Source organism: Perognathus longimembris, chromosome 15, assembly GCF_023159225.1.
Source record: "Perognathus longimembris pacificus isolate PPM17 chromosome 15, ASM2315922v1, whole genome shotgun sequence".
In the NCBI taxonomy this organism is placed as follows: domain Eukaryota; kingdom Metazoa; phylum Chordata; class Mammalia; order Rodentia; family Heteromyidae; genus Perognathus; species Perognathus longimembris.
Genome location: NC_063175.1, coordinates 31,348,844 through 31,369,990, shown reverse-complemented (window position 1 = coordinate 31,369,990; position 21,147 = coordinate 31,348,844). Strand labels below are relative to the sequence as shown.

At 46.5% G+C, this 21,147-nt stretch overlaps 1 protein-coding gene across 26 annotated transcripts in view; it reads left to right on the top strand.

Annotated features, from left to right (window-relative positions):
• The window catches only part of Celf4 (CUGBP Elav-like family member 4), a 274,483-nt gene extending 265,219 nt beyond the window's left edge, over nt 1–9,264 (top strand). For 19 of the 26 annotated variants that reach the window (XM_048363403.1, XM_048363398.1, XM_048363380.1 and 16 more), the window contains 3 exons: nt 658–736; nt 1,149–1,320; nt 9,119–9,264. In XM_048363403.1, coding sequence (XP_048219360.1) covers nt 658–736; nt 1,149–1,320; nt 9,119–9,145 — 278 coding nt within the window. In that variant the 3' untranslated portion in view covers nt 9,146–9,264. Of the gene's footprint in view, nt 1–657; nt 737–1,148; nt 1,321–7,041; nt 7,096–9,118 lie in introns of those variants that run through there. The other 7 variants (XM_048363400.1, XM_048363389.1, XM_048363395.1 and 4 more) reach the window with 1 other exon arrangement.
• Nucleotides 9,265–21,147: the final 11,883 nt, after the last annotated feature.

Genomic DNA, 21,147 nt, shown 5'->3' with positions numbered 1-21,147 from the left:
TGTTCCTTCAACTGTCCCAAAGGGGCCTGGCTAGAAACCTACCTGACTGTAGAAGTCCCCGCTTTTCAGATAAACGAGAGGAATGTACACGTTTACTGTCCTCTCACCAGGAGGTGTTTTCCGTTTCTCCAGAGTGACTTCCAAGCTGGCTTTCTGGAGGGGCCCCGTCCTCCGGGGAGCTGCTCTGTTCAGGCGTGTTAGGGGGTGTCTGGAGGAGGGAAGGTGTGCAGAGCTCTTTGTAGTTCCGGGTCCTCTAAGGTGGCGTTCAGGGAATTCTTACAAAGTTAACGTCTGCTCTCATAGTGACGGCAGTCAGTGACTGCGGATTCCTCCAGGGCTCAGGGGCGTCCTGGGGTGCGCACACCATCCGGGGACAGAGCACCTGCGCGCAGGGCTTGGAGATTCACGCTCGTGGAAGGGGGCTGCCCACGGCTGCTTGGGGATCAGGCGGCGGGTTCAAAGGACTTGGTGTGGCTTCTTGGGTGTCTGTCGGCCGGGGGACCGGCCAGGCAGCCTCGGGCAGGACCGGGAGTGGGGGCGGAGGGGCGGCGAGGCAGCCGGGCCACGCTGGCGAGGGGGGCGGCCGGAAACGGCGGTGGAGAACTTTTCTCCGAAGTGCCTCCCCTCCCGTCCCCTCGCACTCCTCTCTCTCCCCAGGCCGGCACCCCGTGCCCTCTCGCTGCCAGGCCCCCTCCTGTCAGGGAGGACAGTGTCCAATAAACTCCTCCACCCGCAGGTGTGTCCGCCCTCTCCCACCGAAGGAGAGGGCCGAGGTGGCGGGGCCGGCCGGGGTGGGGGGCGGGCACCTCTCCGAGCCCCGCTGAGGACGCGGGCACCTCAGCTGGGGAAGCGGGCGCCCGGTGAGTGGCGCCGCCCGGAACCCAGGTGTGGCCGGGCAGCCGGGGCCTCCAGAACGCCCAGCCCGGGAGGGGGCCCTCGCACGCGGGCGGAGGGCGGGCGCGGGGTGCGGGCACGAGCCCCCGCGGGGCGCTGAGGCTGGGCCGGGGGAGGGGCCTCGAGGCCTGGGGGAGGAGCCTTGAGCCCCGCCCCGTCCCGCCCGGCCTCCTCCCCCACCAATCCCTCCCCACCGGGAGTGGTCCCGGGCGGCCCCGTGGAAACCCAGGCCCTCGTCCCTCGTGTCTCGCCAGGCTTCGTGAGCTTCGACAACCCTGCCAGCGCGCAGACCGCCATCCAGGCCATGAACGGCTTCCAGATCGGCATGAAGAGGCTCAAGGTGCAGCTGAAGCGGCCCAAAGACGCCAATCGCCCTTACTGAGCGCCGGCGGGAGCGTCCCCCGGGGGAGACCAGGACTCGCACAGGTAACCGGGGCGGCCAGTGCGTGGGGACGGGAGGTTGGAGAGAGGATATCGGACGGACCCGCCGCCTTCTTTGGGCCTCCTTGGGCCCAATGCTCACTTGTGTCTTGGACCCGATGCGCCCTGCTCAACCTGCCCCCTGCCCAGGGTCCATAGGACAGGCGCAGAGCTGTGGTCATCCTGGCAGAAATGAGCATGGCGGTTCCCCTGTCGCTGGGTCACTTAATATCCAAGCGCTATATGTTGAGGGGGCCGTCTGGAAAAGTAATGTTAGCCCTGAGCCTGTTCCTCCAAGTCATCGCAGACAGTTCTGTTGGCTAGAGTCCTGGGGATGGAAGGCAGATGGCAAGGTCAGGCCCTGCAGGGGGATTAGTCACATGCTGGACTCTCCTTCCAGACTCTCTGGCCTTCCCCAGTTTTTCCATAAGGGTCGAGCCCTCCCGATTCCCATAGCTCAGTAGGACAGGAGAGGCAGGATTTTCAGAAACAACAGACAGGACAAACACTAGGCAGCAGTGAGGGACCAGACTCTCTCCTGCCCTTGGTAGTGGGTCACAATCTTCTTCTCAGGCAGAGAACTTGCTGGAGAAACCAGACACTCCTAGTCAAACCAAGTGTTCTTTTGGGCACAGCTTCCTGTGAAAGGGGTGGAGAGCGATGCCACATTAGGTCTGAAAGACTATCTTTGGGCTCTTCTTGCTCATTCATTCAGCAGTATTGTGCCTTGAGTACTGTTGGGTCCTCAGAACACAGCAATGACCAATACAGAGAAGGAGGAGACACGAAAGTGAGCTACCTAGTATGTTAGAATTGTTGGGTACCGTTGAATCGGGTAGAGTCATCATGGCCAGCCTTATTGAGAGATAGATTGGAATTTGAGCGAAGACTTGAGAAGGTGATGAAGGGATCAGTGTGTAGGGCTCCAGGTGAACACATGGGCAGTGAGTCCAAAGAGTAGCAATCGTCTGAGTTGCTGGAGGGCAGTTTGGGCTGACAGAGTAGCATAAGAGACTTGAGATGGAGGTGGATCACTGAGGGATAGAGGATGGTTTGGGCCCTACAGGCTGTACATGGATTTTAGCCTCCAGAACAGGATTAGGCATCAGAAAATTCTGATAGAAGAGTGCTTTTTGTAGGCTTGCCCTCAAATGTTGTTGATACTGGCCTGTAAGTTTTGAAGCAAAGATCTACTGCAATGATCTCCCAGGGAAACAGGATTTGATGTCTTAGAAGTGCTTTGAAGGCAGCACCATGGATGCTGGGATTCCCTGAATGAATTCAAATGAGCTAGAAAGGGTACAAGGGAAAGAGGCGCCTAGGATGACTCCTAGCTTTTGGCCCAAGTATCTGGAAGAGCAGAGGACCAGGGAGAAAGATCAGGCATGTGAGTTAGAAATTCAAGCGGAGGCTTGGAACCTTCAACGTCTTGGTCTCCCTGTAAATCCTGCCCTCACCCCACTGAGATACCAGCAGAAGGCCCTCTCTCCATTCACTCAGAAGAAGCAATGCTCATCAACCTTAAGAACTGCTATTCTGCAAGCCTGGAAGAACAAAATTGGACTCTGCTCTCCTAATCTCCCAGTTCTTCCCCCTTCTTGCTGTGGGAAGATACAAACACACATGTTGGTTCAGAGTTCTGGCACCTACTGTGCCAGCCCCAGCTCAGTTCTGGGGGTGCAAAGCTGGGTAGATCACACCACGGAGCTGGAGCTTCTAGCTCTGTGAACACCATTACCAGGAAGCAGCCAACAAGTAGGTGCATTTCCACAGAAGGAGAGGCATGGTTCTATCACACAGCTCTTTCTGCATATGTGAACAAAGATAGTTCTGTTTCAAGTGTGTCCTGAGCCAAAATGCTTCCTCTACTGGACTTCTATTTCCTTATTAATGAAACCACGGTGTTGAAGTCAGAGGATTTAAAGGAAGCACATACCAGGGTTATGCCTGGAGAATCCCAGGGGCCCCAATGACTGTTTTTGATAGTTGCTCTGATGCCTTTGCCTCCTCAGCCCAAGCAACAGTAGAGCAATTCCCAGATAAAGGGCTATGGATCACAGTTGTATTGATTGGAATATAACACATGAAGTAGCCTCCAGAGTACTTCAGCTGGTACTCAGAAATGGGATAAGGGCTTGGGAGGAGTCACTTAAAAAGCTGGGTAGACTCTTACACTATGGAATTCAAAGGCCAGAGAGAAAAGAACTACAGATCATCATAGGGTACTTACCAAGCAACCAGGCACTGCTCTGACAGGTAACAGTTGTGAAGACATAACTATCTAGTTGTGGCCACCTCTCAGCTGGCTAGTGTTAGTATCTCCATTTTACACAAAAGGATCAAGTGACTTGTCCCTCAGCTAGTGAGTGGTAGGGCCAAGTTTTGAAAGCAGGAGACCAGTTCCATTCAAGTGAATGAGAAGCCCTGGCTCCCCAACACCACCCCAACCCTCCTATACCACAGTGTTCTGAATTTCAGAGAGCATACATATGACATCTCACTTCTCTGGGGTCAGTATCTGACAGCCTCTTACTAACCAGTCTTTTAAAACTACGATGTGACAAAACTCCTAAGAGTTTTGCTTAGATAGCACTTAACCAATGCTGCCTTCAACCTTCCCAACCCAAGGCTAAGGAGCTGTAGTTGCAGGAGGAGATAAGAGGGGATGGAGACTTCTCAGGCAGACTCTGGGACTGCAGTGAGGAATGGACCTTCTTGGGCTGCCAACAAGGGAGGAAATGGCAGCAAAAAAAGGCAGCTGAGAGACTGCACCATGTTACAGGCAGGCCAGTGAAGGGTGCTTTTAAATGATTGAGGCCTCAGTTGGTGTCACATGCTCAGAAAGGCAGGGGAGTCTGAGCAGGGATAGAAGGGAGCAGGCATTGCTGGGAGCAAAAAGGTAGCAAGGAGGGGCTCTCCAGGCTGAGAGTGGTAAAGTGGTAAAAGAGAGTGGTGAAAGTGGTAAAGGTAGAAGACACAGCAAGCTTGGTGTCCAATACCAAGTTAAAACATCATGGAGAAGGACTAGGGATGGAGAGGGGGCCAGTCAGGCTAGCCATGTGAACAGAGTTGGGGTCAATTCCATAGACTTAGATCACAGCTGAAGAGGGATTAGGGCTGGAGTCAGTGAAGCTCTTCTTCCTCACTTGTTTCTTCCCTTCTCTGCTGTCCCAATCCTCTGGCTGCTTGAACTCATTGTCTTATACTAAGATGAGAGTGTCTCCAAGGAATCTTTACTGGGGAAACTAAGGAAGGCAATGGGAGCAGAAAGAACATGACCAGATCCATAGTTAGCAAGAAGAACAGTCCTACCAGTCCCTGCTCAGCTCAGAGATTGTCCTGGGAGCACTTTGTCCTGAATTAACTCAGTTTGGCCCACATTAGTGAGCTGGAGCTTCCAAAACATGATCTCAGCTTCCCGATGCTGGTCAGTGATACTGTATTCACCTCCAATCCTGTGTTCTGTGAGGCACACCAGAGAATGGCCAGGCAAGGACCATTCCTGTAGTCACAGGTTCAGCTGGCCTGAAGGAAGATAGCTGTGTGAGTCTGTGTGAGCGTGTGTGCACATGCATGTGTATGCAAGAAAAAGAGTGCACTTGGGCAGGGTCCTTGGGGGTGTGTGTGTGGATGCATGGAAGGTTGCATTGTATGAGTGTGTGTAAGATGAGGATGTGTGTGAGGAAGTGTGTACAACTCAACTTTAGGAAGAGAGGTTGTGTATATCCACATTGGAGTCCCTGTACCTAGGACAGTGATTGGCACTGAAGGGAAGCTGTGCGAGGAGGAGGAGGAGGAGGAGGAGGAGGAGGAGGAGGAGGAGGAGGAGGAGGAGGAGGAGGAGGAGGAACAAGCAGAGTTGGAAGGAGAGAATGACTGTGATCCCCTGGGATTGGTGTGGAGGAGGAGGAGAATCCCCAGGGTGTCCCTTCATTGCAATTGCCAGAGCTGACACCTGATGGCAATACAGTCCTTAGTTGGCTTCTTCTCAAGCCTAAGGTACATGGCAACCAGGCATCCTGGGTGAGCCTAAGAGCTTCTGTGGGGATTGGGACTGCAGAGGAGAGTGACATCTGGGACTTGGTAGACATGTGACAGGCCCTGGTCTGAAAGAGAGCTGATGCTGCAAGAACATAGAAACCAGCTTGGGCAGGACAAGGGCCTGGGGCAGGAAGAAAGGAGGAAGGCTAGGCAAAACCTCTGTAAAAGCTGAGCTGGAGGCTGGGCATGGGGCTCAGCTATTACACAATTTATCCACTGTGACAGCATCTTTCCAAGGTGGGGAAAAAACCCTGACAGACCACAGCATGTAGAGGCCTATGGGATGGGAAACCATAGATAAACCAAGGGCACAACGGCTTTAGAGGAGCAGGAGACAGAGAGCAAGTTCACAGATAACCAGGAGGAGGAGGATGGAGCCGGGGACCCTATAAATCCCAGGGGCAGCACACAGGACTAGGGAATGGGGGAATGGAAGAGAATGTAACCCAAAGCTGAGAAATTTGAAGATGCATGTGGAGAAGGAAGTTTATTCTTCATCATGACTCCTCCAGCTGAGAAGGCAAGTCAGAGACCGGCAGCTGGGGGAACAGAATAGTTTACAGAGCTGTTGCTAGTGGGTATATGGAGCAAGAGGTAGAAGAGGAGAGGGGAGGAGGAGTCAGCAGAGGCACAGCGATAACAGCCAGAGCTGGTTGGACACACCCTGCAGTGGCTCTTTTATGGCTCTCATGAAGCCTTTGCAAGGCTTCATGGGCCCATAACCAACCTCAGTTTGACCATCTGGGAGCCAAAGGAAGTATGTGCGGGGATCATGAAAGGAAATCAGCAGTGCCCAGGCACGTTTATAGAATGCCAAGAATATTGGTGTCATTTATTCTAAATCTCAAACGAAATGGAAGCGTTCATTTTCTGAAGGTTCTAACAAAAGAAGTGTGAATGTGGGGAAGGTGGAGGGTCATAAAATCTCAGCGTGTCTTTGCCCTACAGGGATATCCTTCCCTAGGCTGAGGACAAGGTGGGATCCACAGGTGGGAGGGACAAACTGCTGTGTAGTATCTCCCCTTAGCCAACAGATGATCTGTCTATGCAAGGTCCTTAGGCTGTAGCCACAGCAAGCAGGAGGTGAGGAGAGCTTGGAACTGGGGGAGAAAGAATCAGGGTATTAACATAGTGAGCTTGCTCCCTGAGATATGCTTGCTAGCCATGGTGGTTTGAGGGGCTGTTTTGATTTTTCCTGGCTCACTCACCAAACCGCCATGCCCCCTCCTCTTCCCAGCGCATGATGGATGCCCTGAGGGGCCCTGTGGAAGGCTCTGCTCCTGTTCACAGTGTATCATGTGTCTGCATAAACAGCCGTGTGTGTATGTGTGTGTGTGTTGATGTGCCCATGTTGTCTGTCTGCTGGCTTCCTCCATCCTTTGAGTTCTTTTCAGTTCCCTTATGATTTGACTGCTGTTCTCTCATCCGAGCTTTTGGATTGATGCTGTGGTCTGGTGCTGTATAAATATTTTTTCCTTTTAATTTTGTTTTAACTTCTTCCTTGCCCTTCTTCACCCTCAACCCCCTCTCCTGTCCCCACACTCCCAACCCCTCCCTTCCCTCCCTTGTCTCCCTCCCCCGCCCACACTCTCTTGTCCTCTTTCTCTCTCTCTCTACATATATAAATATATATATATAAATCTTTTCTTCTTTTGTCATTCAATCAAATTCCAACAACCCAACCAGGGCCAGTCAAATCCACCACAGTCTCGCGCTGAGCTAGGAATAAAGTTCACGTAATCACATGAGAGTGGAGAAAAGTCCCCCATCCGTAAGTTCAAATCAACTCAAAGTTCACAGTGTGACATGATGGCGTCATGTAACAAGGCTAAGAATCGGTTGCATGACACTTGCCGTCAAGTTTCGTGGAGGTGCTGTGATTGGAGCGTTTTTCTTGGATGTCGTATCCGTTGATGATTGGCCAGTCATGATCACACGTGCATTTTCTTGACTTTTGTGCTGCCACGATTTTTTGCTGTGCTCATTTTCGTTTCGTTCTTGGTGCTTGCAGTGGTTTTACTTTCTGTTGTTTGGTTTTTCTTGTTCAGCGTTTTTTTATGCTTCTCTAGATGTCACATAGAGAAAAAAAAACAAAACAAAAAGAACAAAAAATTAGCAAAAATAAAGATGAATTCCTGAATTACAAAATATGGGATCATTTAACTGTCAAACCAGTTTCATTTTTTTCTTAAAAATAAGGAAAACATCTTAAAAGATATCTATGCGTGGTTGATTTACTTGCACTTGAAAATATTGTGATTTTATTTTTTTTCTAGAAATTTGGGGGCCTTTTTCAATTGACACTTTCCTAGGTCTGGTCTTTTTCCAGTTAGGCTATTTTAAATCTCTCCTCAAAAGAAAATATGAAAACCAAAACTAAAATGTTTACAGTAACAAAATGATTTTTAAAAATTCTATGCCAAAAACTAGAGTCCAAAGCCAGAGGCCTCTGAAAGAGAGCCCTGTAAACAATTGTTTTAAGGTTTGTATTGTAGCCACTTCTGCTAAATTCAATGTGGGGTGGGAACAAGGGGGACTGGGAGTTTGGGAGGGCTTTTTTTGGTTGGTCCGGAAGGAATACTAGTGACAAAAGCAAAAATGCACCTTTTTGTTTACAACTGAAAAAGGGTCCTTGACAAGTGTTTTTCTTTTTTAATTTTATTATTATTTTATTTGGTGTTGTAATTGTTTAGACTGCTGTGTACGGTTTGCTGTTTGTTGAATCAACAGTGTGAAAAACCTGCCAGCATGGATTGATATACGCATGACGTTGTCCCCCTCAACTGGGGGCTTTGCAGTTCTAACTTTCTTGATGTAACAAGTCACCTCATGTATAAGTGGAAGCTGCTTGCTAGAATGGAGATGAGTCTCATTTGTTAACTCACAATGATGAAGCATTCGCCTTCTGATTCTAGTCAGATCATGATTTTCTTCCTTTAAAGCAAAACAAAACAAAAAGCCACCATTCAAAACAAAAAAAAATCAACAACTATCTGAGTTAATTGATTTTAGTTTGATAATTAAATCTGTTCTGACCTTTTTTTAGGTGGCCCCATCCTAGAAGTTCTGAATTTCCTCTAAATTCCCTGGCATGTATGAGAAAAGTATTATGTATGTGTGTGTGTATTATGTGCATTTGCATACACACATACACATGTATATCCACATATGTGCAGGTGAATATTCTACACATATATCCAGATATACATATATATACACAGCCTCGCAAATAGTTACTGACCTTGGGAAAGAAGTGGTTGGCTGGAAACTGGGCAAGGATTCTGCAAAATTCAACTTATGGCTCTGTCTTCCTTCTTTTCCTCAAGCTGGGGGGTGGGGGTGGGCTGCTGGATTTTTACCATCTTGTTTGCTAGGCTTCTGTATACATATAGTATCTGGGCTAGATCCTTCAAGGACATGTTTAATTATGAATTCATACCCCCTACCCCCAAATTCTTCCCTTAGTTCTAGCTGCCCCTCAATTCACACTCTAAAGACATCCAAGTTGAGAGCTCTCCCACCAACTAAACTTCAGCTACAACCATCACCATCAGGCCGCCCAGTGGTTTCTCACTTTAAATAGAAGAGCGAATTTCTTTTGATTGTATCATGATCATGACTAATTCTCATACTGGTCTCTCCTCCTTCCTTCCCACCATCCCCCAGAGTTCCCATCCTACCCCCAGGCAGGTTCCTATTGCTGTTTGGATGCATTTTGTATTTTCCTTTTTGGCTTAATCAGCCCTGATTTTCTTCATTTTAGGGCAGGATGCTGAACGGGCTACATTAAAAAAACAAACCTCTCTCTCTCTCTATTTATAAATGAGAACTGTTGGATGACACCTTTGACATATCAGCCAATATCAATCAAGCTGAAGACTCCAGACTCTCTGTGAGACTGTAAAATTTCTTCAAGGAAAGTATAGCGTCTATGGAGTTCAGAGGGCACGTGTTTGGGGGAAAATACACATGTCTCAAAGAAGATGATGAGGAAGAAAAAAATGAGGGAAAAAACCTACACAAAGGCAACTTTAACACAAAATAACAAGACTGGATGGGGAGGCTGAAGGGCTAGGCACTTGGGAGGAGACGCTGCTGCTGACCAATCCTGGGGCATTTCCAGCCCATGGGCGCCTGAGGCAGGCAGGGACAGGCACATAGCTGGGGCCTGGTCCCCAGGGGGCGGCTGGGAGGCCGCACTGAGCATCTCTATCTGTCATTCCTTTAGCTATTTAGGGACCAAAGGACCAAACTTTTTATTGCAGATGTGTAGCTCTATGTCAAATAGAGGGGAATGGAGAACTACCTCCTTCCTGCCTCCTGCTGTTCTTGAAACAGCTTAGAGCGATTCTATGAAAAAAAAATGTAATAAAAAATTTAAAAAAATACAAAAAAAAGCAAAAAAAGGAAAAAAATAATGCTTCAATGCTTTTAAAACAGCAAGATAATAGTTCTTTGATACTTTGAGAGGCGCTTTGATTACCCTCACTGAAGTCTATGACACTTTCCTATGGTTTTCTGTATTATATGTCTGGATGGAGCTGTTAAGAGGAACAGATTGGTGGATATTTGGGGGAAAGCAACAACAACAACAACAAAAAACCAACAACAACAACATTAAAACTCGTTAACCATGAAGTGTGAGAACACAAGGAGGGGAACAGAGGGGCTTCCAAGACAAGGTAATTGTTGTGAAAAGTCTGTAAATGCTTCTAACTCTTCCCCACCCCCCCCCTTAAAAATCATAATAGTTGTACAGAATTTTAAAAAAAGGAAAAGTTTAAAAAAATACCTATATAATAGAAGAAAAAATTAGAGGAGAGCAAAAAAATTTAAAAAAAAAAGGAAAAAAAAAAAAAACTATAGACGTTAGCGTTACTGCTAAAAATCCCAGATGTTGTAGGACTGTACTTTTGTAGAGTTTAGACTGAGCATCAATCCCTTCTCCCCGCGAGTGCTGTCGGACGCCGTCGTCGTCGCCGAGGGCCAGGCCGGACTCCTCTCCCAGACCCGACCCGCGGGCTTCCGGTTGCCCACCGCGGTGACCGGGCCGGACGCGCCCGCCGCCAGGACGCGCCCACCACCGCCACCACCCGTCGGTCCGCGCCTCTCGCTTCGCTCTGGGAGCCACGCGCGCGCGCTGGCTCGCTCTCCGCAAGCCCTGGTCGCCTCCTGCTTCACTCGCCTTCATGCTTGTTCCAGAGACTTTCCGGGCCAGGGAGAACTGGGAACTTTCATCTTTAAACAACTAGAACACACACACACACACACACACACACACACACACACACACACACACACACGCGGGGGGTGGGGAAAAAGAGAGAGAAACATAAACAATCTTTGAAGAATTTCTGAAACTGTTTACAAGGAATTTTGAAAAACAGGGATGTTTAAATGATGCCGGCTCTGTTTTTCTGTAAATAAATTTGCATATTTTGTAGGACTTTTAATTGTAATGATAGAGAAAAAAACAAGGAACTATTTAATGAAAGCACGATATTTATCTTTGGTAAATGACTTTAGAGCAGTTAAAGACATTGCTTAAAAAAAATCTCAGAACCAGAAAAAAAACACTGAGTTATTTAAGAACACATATATTTTAAAGTATAACATATTTATTATAATTTATTTGGGAAGACTTGTGTTGGCACCTCTGCCTTGGTAACTTCTCATTTGATGTCTTGTTCATCGGGAGGCTTGGGGGAGGGGCTCTTGGACTATGTTCTTTTGTTTTTGTTTTTTGTTTGTTTGTTTCCTTTAGAACAAATTTCCAATTCCTCTCAGGCCTCCTGCTTTTTCTTTCTTTGTTGTTTTTTTATTTTCTTTAAAAATTTTTTTCTTTTTCTTGACTCCTCCTTTTAGGATGTCCAGATGTTGTACAAAAAAAAAAAAAAGAACAAAACAGCTGCAGTTCAGTACAACTGCTCTTTTCACACCCAACTCCCTAAAACTCCTTGTAACCTTCTGTAACTATTGGATGACGCTTTCTCCAGCTTAGCCCTAAATAAAGCACAGTTTAAAAAAAAAAACAAAAAATAAACAGCTCTTCTTTGTTGATCTGTACTTCTCTGGTTCTGGCCAGTTGAACCTCAAGACTGGAAAGAGTTTTGGTCTTTCTTTCTGGAATCTGCCTGCCACACAAGCCCTCACAGGGAGACTAGGCAGCAAGGGACTCCTCTGGGAAAGGAAGGAAACAGTAAAAGACAGTACTGTTCTACTCTCAGGAAATCGCTTGACTTGTATGTTTCTGAAAGTCCTCGTTGCAAACTCATTCTTTTGCAAGAAAGGACAGAAATGCTCATGGATAGAGATGGTTATAACGCCCAAATGTGACAAAGTTCCTGTTTTTGTTTTTGTTTTTTTTTCTCTGCCATGAAGAAAACAAGACCATCTGACCAGAAGGCAGACCAAGAGTTGGGTGGTTGGTGTCATGTTTTGGGGGAGGTGGCATAGAATGACAATGATGAAGGAGCATGAGAATGCAACCCCAATTTTGCCATGGAGCCTTTTGCCTTTGGGCCTGGACCTTACAATGCTAGCACTATTTGTTTGTTGAAAATGGAGGATTCTGATGATGCCTTCACAGTGTGTATCCTGGGATTTTAGGAATTGTAGGAGGAAGAGCTGGGGCCTTGTTCTGGGGAGCTTCCCCAACACTTAGACATGACAGGAGATGCTTTACAGGGGGTGGGTGAAGCGTGACCTGAGGGAAAAGCATGTGAAGCAGGGTGTGGCACATCCTGACAGAAACTCACTAGCCACCTGCCTCCCTCTCTCCTGTCCCCAGATACTCCCTCTCAATTCCAACTCTCCTCCCTGTCCCCTGCCCTTAATCTTCCACCCTGCAGCCTAGTCTAGAGATAGACAGAGTCCTTATGAGAGTCCTCAACATTCTCCAGGGTGAAGGGCAGGGAAGCAGTGTGGTTTCCTGTGTCTGTAGGAGGGAAAACGGCCATGGTAGAGAGTTGACACATAGCTTTCCCCACCTGAAGAGGGGTGGTAGGAAGCAGAGCTCAGAGACTCAGCCAGTGGCAAAGAACTACCTGGGCTTCCTCATCCATACTCTTCTCCCACCTGTACCCCCAGGGCCAAGAGGACAATTCTCACATTATTCTGTGTGGCATCATCCTGGAAAGAGGACTTCTGTGCTACAGCAAAGTCAAGTCTTGGCTTCATTATGGAGATGATTCCAAGAGAGACACTGTCCCTACACGAATTTCCTTAGTGTGCCCAGCAGGCTGCAAACTTCAGGGGACACCTGCTTGTCCATTCAGGGAAGGGTTCACTTCCAAGGGTGAGTGTCACACTGAGGTTACACTGCCCTCCCCTAGGAGGAACAGAGTGTTTTCTAAAGATTCTCCAGGGGATGTATATGTGTGTAAGGTGGGGTCTCTCCCAAACAGTGGTTTCTGATAGCCTCAAGACATCCTTGGACTTCTCTTCATTTATGTTTCTATCTGGTATCCTGTATGTCAGTGATATAGTCTGCTCTACCCACCACTGAAGGTGCCCTGGCTCAGGGCTGTGACATCCTGGGAGCTGCTACCAGCGAGGAGCACAGAAGTTTGTTAACTTATTTTACCTTTTCCAGGTATGGTTGGTTGAACAGAGAGATGAAATAAAAATCACTAGAGCTAGCTGTGATATGCCAGTTCTATAAAATAAACCTAGTTGAAAACTGCACACACATACCAAGTGACCAATATTACGAGATATTGGTGCTTTCAACCTTGGGGGCAGTGGTGGTTATGGATCTATTAAAAAGTTGCTGAACACACCCTGGTCACTTTGCACAGAAGTGCAAGAAGCTTGGGGACCTGGCAGCTTTCCCATCCTTCCCTGGTTAAGAGCTTTGGATCAGAAGGATGAAGACACAAGGCAATTCTTATCTGTTTATGCTTTGGTTCTACGGTTATATCCCTCTGCTGGTATGCTTCCTGCAATGTGAAGCCTTTTTTAATTGCTACTCTTTTAAAATTTCAAATGTAATAACCCAAGTAAAGATACCTGCATAATGAACCCCCAGCTGGCCTCCCCCTAATCCCTATCAGCTCATGAAACATTTTGACACTGACCGCAGATATCAGGCTTTGCATTAGTAGATGCTTCAGTTTCCCCTTAATGTTTTCTATGCTGCTTTGAGGATAATGGTTTGGCAAATGGCCTTTCCACATCCTGCTCTGGGCCTGGGTCTGCCTCTGGGTATGAGCCCCAGGCCTCTGTCCAGTACCACTTGAAGATGGCTGGACCTGTCCCAGCAGTGTTTGCGAAGTCCTTTCAGCACATCTGCTATGTCTTTGTAGTATCAGCCCCCCACCCCCACATTTTTTTCTCTCCCTTCTCTTATTTCTCTACAATGCTAATATGAAAATATGTTTATGGAGATGTTTCATTTAATAGCTCTCATCTCATTCTGGATCTGTGTTTTTGTTCCATTCTGAGCAAGGACCTCTCAACTTGCTGTCCTCCCATCCCTCCTTGCAAGTGGAGAAATGGTAGAGTGATACAGGCTTCTACAGCTTTACTGCCATCAGAGCTGCTGGTGCTGCTCCAGGCAATTCTCCAAGTCCAGCATTGGAACCTCACTGGCTTGAGCCAGATTTTGCTTAGTTACTTGGTAAGATGGATGAAGGACATGTGGGTAGTGAGCTCAGGGCCCAGCTCAGACCAAGCAACAACATAAGACTTGGCTATGCCTGCCACTTCGCTTTCCCTGAACAGAATCAACATTCAAGCAAATATCAGTTGCCATTAATACATCATTCAGGAGACTATTGACTCCTGGCAATCAGGCAGATCTTTTTTTTTTTTTTTTTTTTGCTAGTACTGAAGCCTGAACTCAGTGCCTACGGACTATCCCTTAGCTTTTTCTCTCAAGGCTGGTGCTCTACCACTTGAGCCACATCTCTGCTTCTGGAACTTTTCTTTTCTTTTTCTTTGTAAAATAATTTTATTGTAAAGGTGATGGTCAGATGGGTTACAATGATTACATTTCTTTTTGAACAGTGTTATCCCCTCTCTCATTTTTCTTCCACTCCCCTCACCCCAAACTCCTCTTCCCCTAAGCTGTAAAAGCTCATTTCCAAGAGCGTTCTGGTGGTTAATTGGAGATATGAGTTTCGTGGACTTTCCTGCCTGGATTGGCTTTGAACCACAGCCTCGTATCTCAGCCTCCTGTGTAGTTAGGATTCTAGGTCAGAGTTTTAGTCAGTGTTGATTCATTGTCTGCACTGACAAGTTATGGAAAACTAGAGGTAGGTGTTCTGAAAATGCGGAGTAAGTGCACAGCCAACAATGCCCACCCAGGGAAGGCTTGCAGATATCATCCCTTTGAGAGGAGAAACCCTTCTAACCTCTCTCTCTTCTCTCCAGCCACCACCCCCGTCTCTGGCCCTCATCTGAAGTCTGGCTCCCCATTTCCAGCTCCCAACCTTCTCATTCTCACTCCTTCCTCCAATTTGTCTAATGCTCATCTCCAAGAATTCTGAGCAATGCCACCTCGGCTTCTACCCTTTGTGGAGGCCTAGCCAATATCCGCCAACATTAGAAGGGCCAGGAGTCTACTGTCATGGAGCAAAAAGGCATGAGCTCTGACTCCAGATCAGAATTCACCTAGTTCTCTGAAATGCTCTCTTTTCATTTTGGAAAAGTGACTTAATCTCTTTGAGCCTCAATTTCCTCATGTGTAGAATGGGGATAATCCAGTCCTCAGAATGCTGTGATGTAAAATGAGACATATCCTATCCCAAGAACCCTGTGAGTGGGAAATTTTTTTATACTACAATTTCTCCAGAGGGATAGTTCAGCCTGTGATCATGGTCTTCCCTTTCCTTAATTCCACTCCATGAACTCACTTCTCAACCACAGCAAGCTTAAACCTGACATCACTGCTTAAGTCTTCTTAAGCAATAGTGCAGTTATTTATTAGCCTCTGATGCTGGAGAATTCCATCACGTTGGGTTCACTTACCTGTGGTCTCACTGCTCTACTCCAGGGACCCTAGTTGGCTGGCAATTGTAGGCCAAGTCTGATGTCTTCTCCCTTTCTTCTACTTAAGAGAATTCCTGATGTCACTGCAGCTGCTGCTGGCTGGGGCCACCCCATTCTGGCTCATATGGCCCCAGGCTGCAAACTAATTTGGTCTTTGCATTTAAACATTATCAACTGTATTTTTTATTAGAGAACGTATTTATTTATTTCAAAAAGCAGGAAAAGGATACAATGAATTCTTCCTATCTTGAATCTAGCTACCCATTCCCTTCCCTGGAGGCGACCAGCACTACTAGTTTTGGGGGCTTACCATGGCCTTTAGTATGCAGATGTAGGGTGTTGGACATCAAGAGTTCAGTTTCATCTTTGTCTTCACTGGGGAGACACAGAGATAGGCAGGGATGTACCCAGAATATGGGATTCTGGGGACCCATTGGCTAGGAAGGAGTCACACTCTTGCCATGGAGGCTCCACTGTTGAAGGCATTGGGGTAGCTATCAATTATGAGATGATTGCTCTGTGCTAGATACCATGCTAAGAGGTGAATAATTATATCTCATCTAATTTTCACAATGATCTATAATTTAGATATGATTACCCCCAGAAAACAAGTGGCTCAGAGATAAGTCCCTTGACAAAATTCTCCAGAGCTAAAGCCCCGGTCTGTGTGCAGAGCTTTGATTCTTTACTTCATGTCTCCTTGTGGCTGCCAGTTTCCTCTCAGGTGTACATTTGCTGCAAAATTCACCCCACTGAGCCTTTGCTTCATGTCCCTGCCTCTTTTCTCATTACCTTTCCCCCTTATAGCATCACCATTTTACTCTTAAGAAATGGCAGTATCTATGTTGACCTGAGTGTCATTTTATTTTTCTTCTTCTTTCCATAATTATCTGAGCTGGAGTTCTTGAAGGAAAAGATGGACAAACTGCTAACTATGTTGCTAGTGGGTTCCCAGTTCTTCCTCCCTGGTAGCAACTGCTGGTGGGAGGGACAGAAGTGACTGCATGGAGAAAAAGAGAAATAAAATGTCTCAAAGATCCAATTCACTTTTCTTATTGACAAGGAGAGGAAATCAAGTTAAAATAAGTATAATATTTAACAACACTTTCTCCAGCTACCTAGCATTCAAAAGGATATTGAACTCTGGAGGAAATGCTAAGCATATTTTAAGATCAATGAAATCTGGCTCTCTATCACTTACTATAAAAGGAACATGTTAACCATACCTAAAGGCTCTGTTCTTCTCTAGTGGAGGTATGCAGATAATGAGAATATCTTCAGGATCTCTAACAGGACTCAATTGCCACTGTCCCTGTCTCCTTCCTTTTTCCTGGGCCCATATCTAGGGAACATGGGCACTGGGGTGGCAGAAGATCCAAGGTGCCAGAAACTGGCAACTTGGGAATCCCATTTACTGCCTCATTTCTTCTTGGAAATTACAGGCTCCCCAGAAGCAAGGCACTGTGGTTCACGTTTATCATCATGAGTAGAACATGGCTCCTAAGACATGAACCCTGGTATTGAACATGAGGTCCAGTGGGACATACTTGCCCAGACCTTTTCTACCACTCTGGCTCTGCTCAGGGCTAAGGGCCTTCTCCTTTGGATTTAGGCTTTGGTCTCATTAGTTTTGTTTGAAAATAAAATTTACCTTGGGGTATGCTTTGTTCCCTAACTTGCCATCTATATCTATATCTTCATATCTATCTATCTATCTATCTATCTATCTATCTATCTATCTATCTATCTATGTATCATCTATCTACTTGTGGGTGGCAAGCCTGGCCTTGGAGTGTATGCTGCTGCCCTAAGGGACATCGCGTGACAGCACACAGACACACCACGCAGAACACTGTCACAAGCTCTGCCATATCAGGTACCACCACACCTTTCTCATTCTTGAGAACTGAGCCAAAGAACCTGGTAAACAACTTAACTTTTAAGGTAATAAGTTACATTGGGTTGCTAGGGTGAGTAGAGTATTATAATTAGTTAAAAATGTATATAGGCTGCAAAAAGTAGACTTGTCCCTTGAGACTTGTCTCTGGTATTGGCATGGTGACTCTGTCGCCCTTATTCCCCCAGGACCACCTCCAATGAAAGAACAACATCTATCTATCTATCTGTCTGTCTATCTATCTATCTATCTATCTATCTATCTATCTATCTATCTATCTATCTATCTATCTATGGTACATATACTGTGGTGATGATTAGAAGTGGAGAGATGAAGAAAACACACAAGTAGCCATCTCCCAGGGACAGTGTAGGGTATGTTATGGTATTATCTCTTATCCTGGAAGGATTAGGCAAGGTGCTGTTACTTACACTCTATACAGATGAACAGTCAGAAACTTGGACATCCGGTAGGTAATTTGACCAAATCACACTGCAAGAAAGTAATAAAGCCTGAATTAACTCACTTCCCAAAAGTTTCCTGACAAGCAAAGACAAGCTTATTTAGGGTAATAATGTGAAACTATGTGGGAGAATGGCAGGTAATCCAGAAGAGGGAGGGCAATTATCCCAGACTGGGGAGGAAGAGATGCTTGGAACCAGACTTCAGAGGATGAAAAGGTATAGGGGAGGGCTATGCCTTTAAGACCTGGGGCGGCTAGCTCCAGCAGCTCGCCCGTCCCACCTCCTTCCGGGTTCAACCGGAAGAGAAGCAAACCAGCCCCCGCCTCTCGGGGGAGAGCACATGTGTCAGAATGATGCTAGCTGACCCAGGAGGCCTAGCCAAGAGGTCTCCGCCTCTGTGGGTAGTTCCCTGAAATCACCATGATGCACAGCTCATTAGCCAATCGCTAGTTCCAAGCTAGGCACTCCAAGTCCCTCCCCTTCCCACCGTCACTGCTGGGGTATAAGCGTATTTGCCCTTCCCCTTATTAAATGGAAATCCAAGGAGCTTTCCCCGAAGAAGCCCACGTGTCTCATGCCTTTGTTCTTAGTAAGTCAAGGGGGAGGAAGGGCATCTTCGCGTTCACACACGGGTTCTGAGGCTTTCACATAACCCTCGCTCTAGCCTTGCTGCCTGCACGTCGGGCAGCTCGTGCTTGAGGGGCAAAGGGGTTACATGGGAGGCAGACAGACAGACCACCACAAAAAGGTGCTAAACAAACCTGAAGTGGGGGCATGGAGAAACAAAGGATTCCTCCTGGAGAACTGCAAAATATATTAGGAAGGCAGGAAATACACTGAGGAAGCCCTAGGGCCATTTGTAAACATTGATCAACCACTGATACCATTCCATTGATCTGCACAACACCCCTAGGTAGGTGCCACAGTATCTATGAGTATACTGTGATTCACCATGGAATCCCATGGTGAGCAGTAGAGCTCATGGCTGAATCCAGAAACACCTGACAATGGATCTCATACTTGGGGTCACCTTATTACACTGGAAGAGGCTTGCTATTCAGTGTACCTACATGACTGGTGTCTCAGAAGCCTCTTTGTTGTGCTTTCAAATCAGGGATAAAGATACACCATTTAACTGCAGGGTAGAAGAGTGGAATTAAGCTTGTCTTCGAAAGACACAGGCCCCTCTGGCCTGTTTCCTCCTAAAATGGTCCAATTTCACCACTGCCATCAGCTCTCTTCCAGTCACTGGGAAATGGCAGTAGAGATGGTAATTTGATGTGACTTCCCATAGTCTCATCTTGCAGATGACACCCCAAAATGAGAGGACTTGGCAGAGTGTTTACTCCACTGTTATCTATTCTGCCCCCCACCCCTTGTCTCTGGGCAGAAGATACTTGCTGCGTGTACCTGAGTGCTAAGTGGCTTTAAGAAGCCCTTAGACTTGAGATATCCATTTAGTCAAGAACTACTTGGGAACATTCAGTATCTGCATCATTGACCCCCATGCCTGGCACAGAGTAGGTGCTTAATAGTCTTTTCTGAGTGCCTCAGAAAAGGTGGGGATGAAAGGGGTCTTCTGTGCCTCTTCTGAAGTACCTTATGCCTGCCCTCAACAAGGCCCCTTTTACCACCTTGCCTCACCCTAACAGGGACTAAAAGAAAGCCTCCTGTTTCTGGTCTTGTTAGTTTCTTGGGGGCTCCTGGAATGACAGGCATTTGGGTTCTGAAAGTTGGCTTGTGGACACAGACTCTCATGGCTTTCCAGGGTTCTGATTCCTCAAAGTCTCCTTGTCCTTGAAATCAGTGTTGAGGGGCCATTTGTGACCTCCTATGGCACTCAGATTGTATGCCTTCATAGGCCCTTGTTCAAATCCCATACTGCATTGTTCAGGATATATAGCTCCTAGATGAACACCTTAAATACAAGAATAAATTATCTCTTTTCCTGAGTCATCCTAACATTGGGCTTATGGAAGAAAGGAAGTCAGGGTTATTGCAGAAGACAAAGGATTTAAATCTAATGTGCTGAATCTTCAATGATGATGGAACTAGTGGATAAAACAGAATAGAAACAGTAGTCTTAAAGTTTCCTCCCTGTAAGATAGTTATAAATAAAAGAGGGGAGTTACTTTACAGTGTATAACCCTGGCCAGTAGCACCTTAACCAGGTAAATCAAAGTTTATTTCACCCAGAATGTGACAAAGCGATCAAGGGCATCTTAACCTGATATACTAAGGATACTGTACCACCTATTCTTGCTAAAACCAGATAACTTGAATCATCAAGATACATTACTCAAACCTAAACTGGGAGCATTTTATAAAACAAATGACTGCATTTATCAAAAGATATGACAACTTTTGATTTTGCACTAGATCTTTGGCCAGAATTTGTTGGCTTATTTCACATAAGAAATACTAGTTCAATAACTAGTAGTTAAACACAGGTTGATAGCTTAGATTAGATAGGTTCCTGATTTTGGGTGTATAGTTATATAAAACTCTGTTCTTGTTCTTATGAAATACCTACTGAACTATTGGGGAAAAAAGGAGGATATCAGATCAGAAATTTACCCTCAAATATTTCAAGAAGCAAGCAATGGTGTGAATGTATTTTTATGTGTGAGAAAGTGAATGAACAAGCAAACAAAATGTTATCCTTGAAGCAAATGAGTGAAAAGTATACTGAAATCCTGTCCTATTTAAACAACTTGTATGTTATCTGACTTTGAAGTAAAATTTGTGAAAAAACAAAAACACCCACAAACATAACCAGTGTGAGTGAACCTTAAGTGGGTCAGTCTGAGAGAGCTGGCAGTTATTCAAAATGGCCACGCCAGGGACCAATCCCCAGGCCATGTGCTGTGTGACCTGAAAGGAGAAGGCATGAGCAGCCTATGCCCCAGGTGTATGATGAGACCATTGTGGTTTCTGTCTCCATCCCATTAAGGAAACACTAGTTCTCATTCAGAAATAACTAGGGGTGCCCATTCTCACTTTGTTCAGGAGCTACACAACAAAATAAGGAAACAATATCACAAGGTATGTCATTCTGAAGAGAGAAGACACAGGTGGGAAAGTAGTAGAGGCAGGGAATGGAAAAAGGCATTTAGAAAAGGGGAGAAGAAAGGGCAATGGAGGTAGGGGGCCATGTGGCCCCACAGTTCAGAAGTAACAGCCCTGGGAAAGCCCTGGGCTCTATTTGTAATATTGATCCAGACTGGAGTCTGGAGTGCTAACATATCTGGATGAGGGATGAAGTTTAGGTCTGGTGGGAGAAACAGAGGTAAACAGCACTCTGACACTGTGGCAAGTGTGGCAGTGGGCTGAGGCGGTGGCATGCAGCAGGGAAGCAGCAATGGCTGGAAGCTGGCACTCCCAGTGCTTACTGGCTGCCAGAGAGTCCCCAGCTCTCCAGGCTTATGCCTTGCCAGC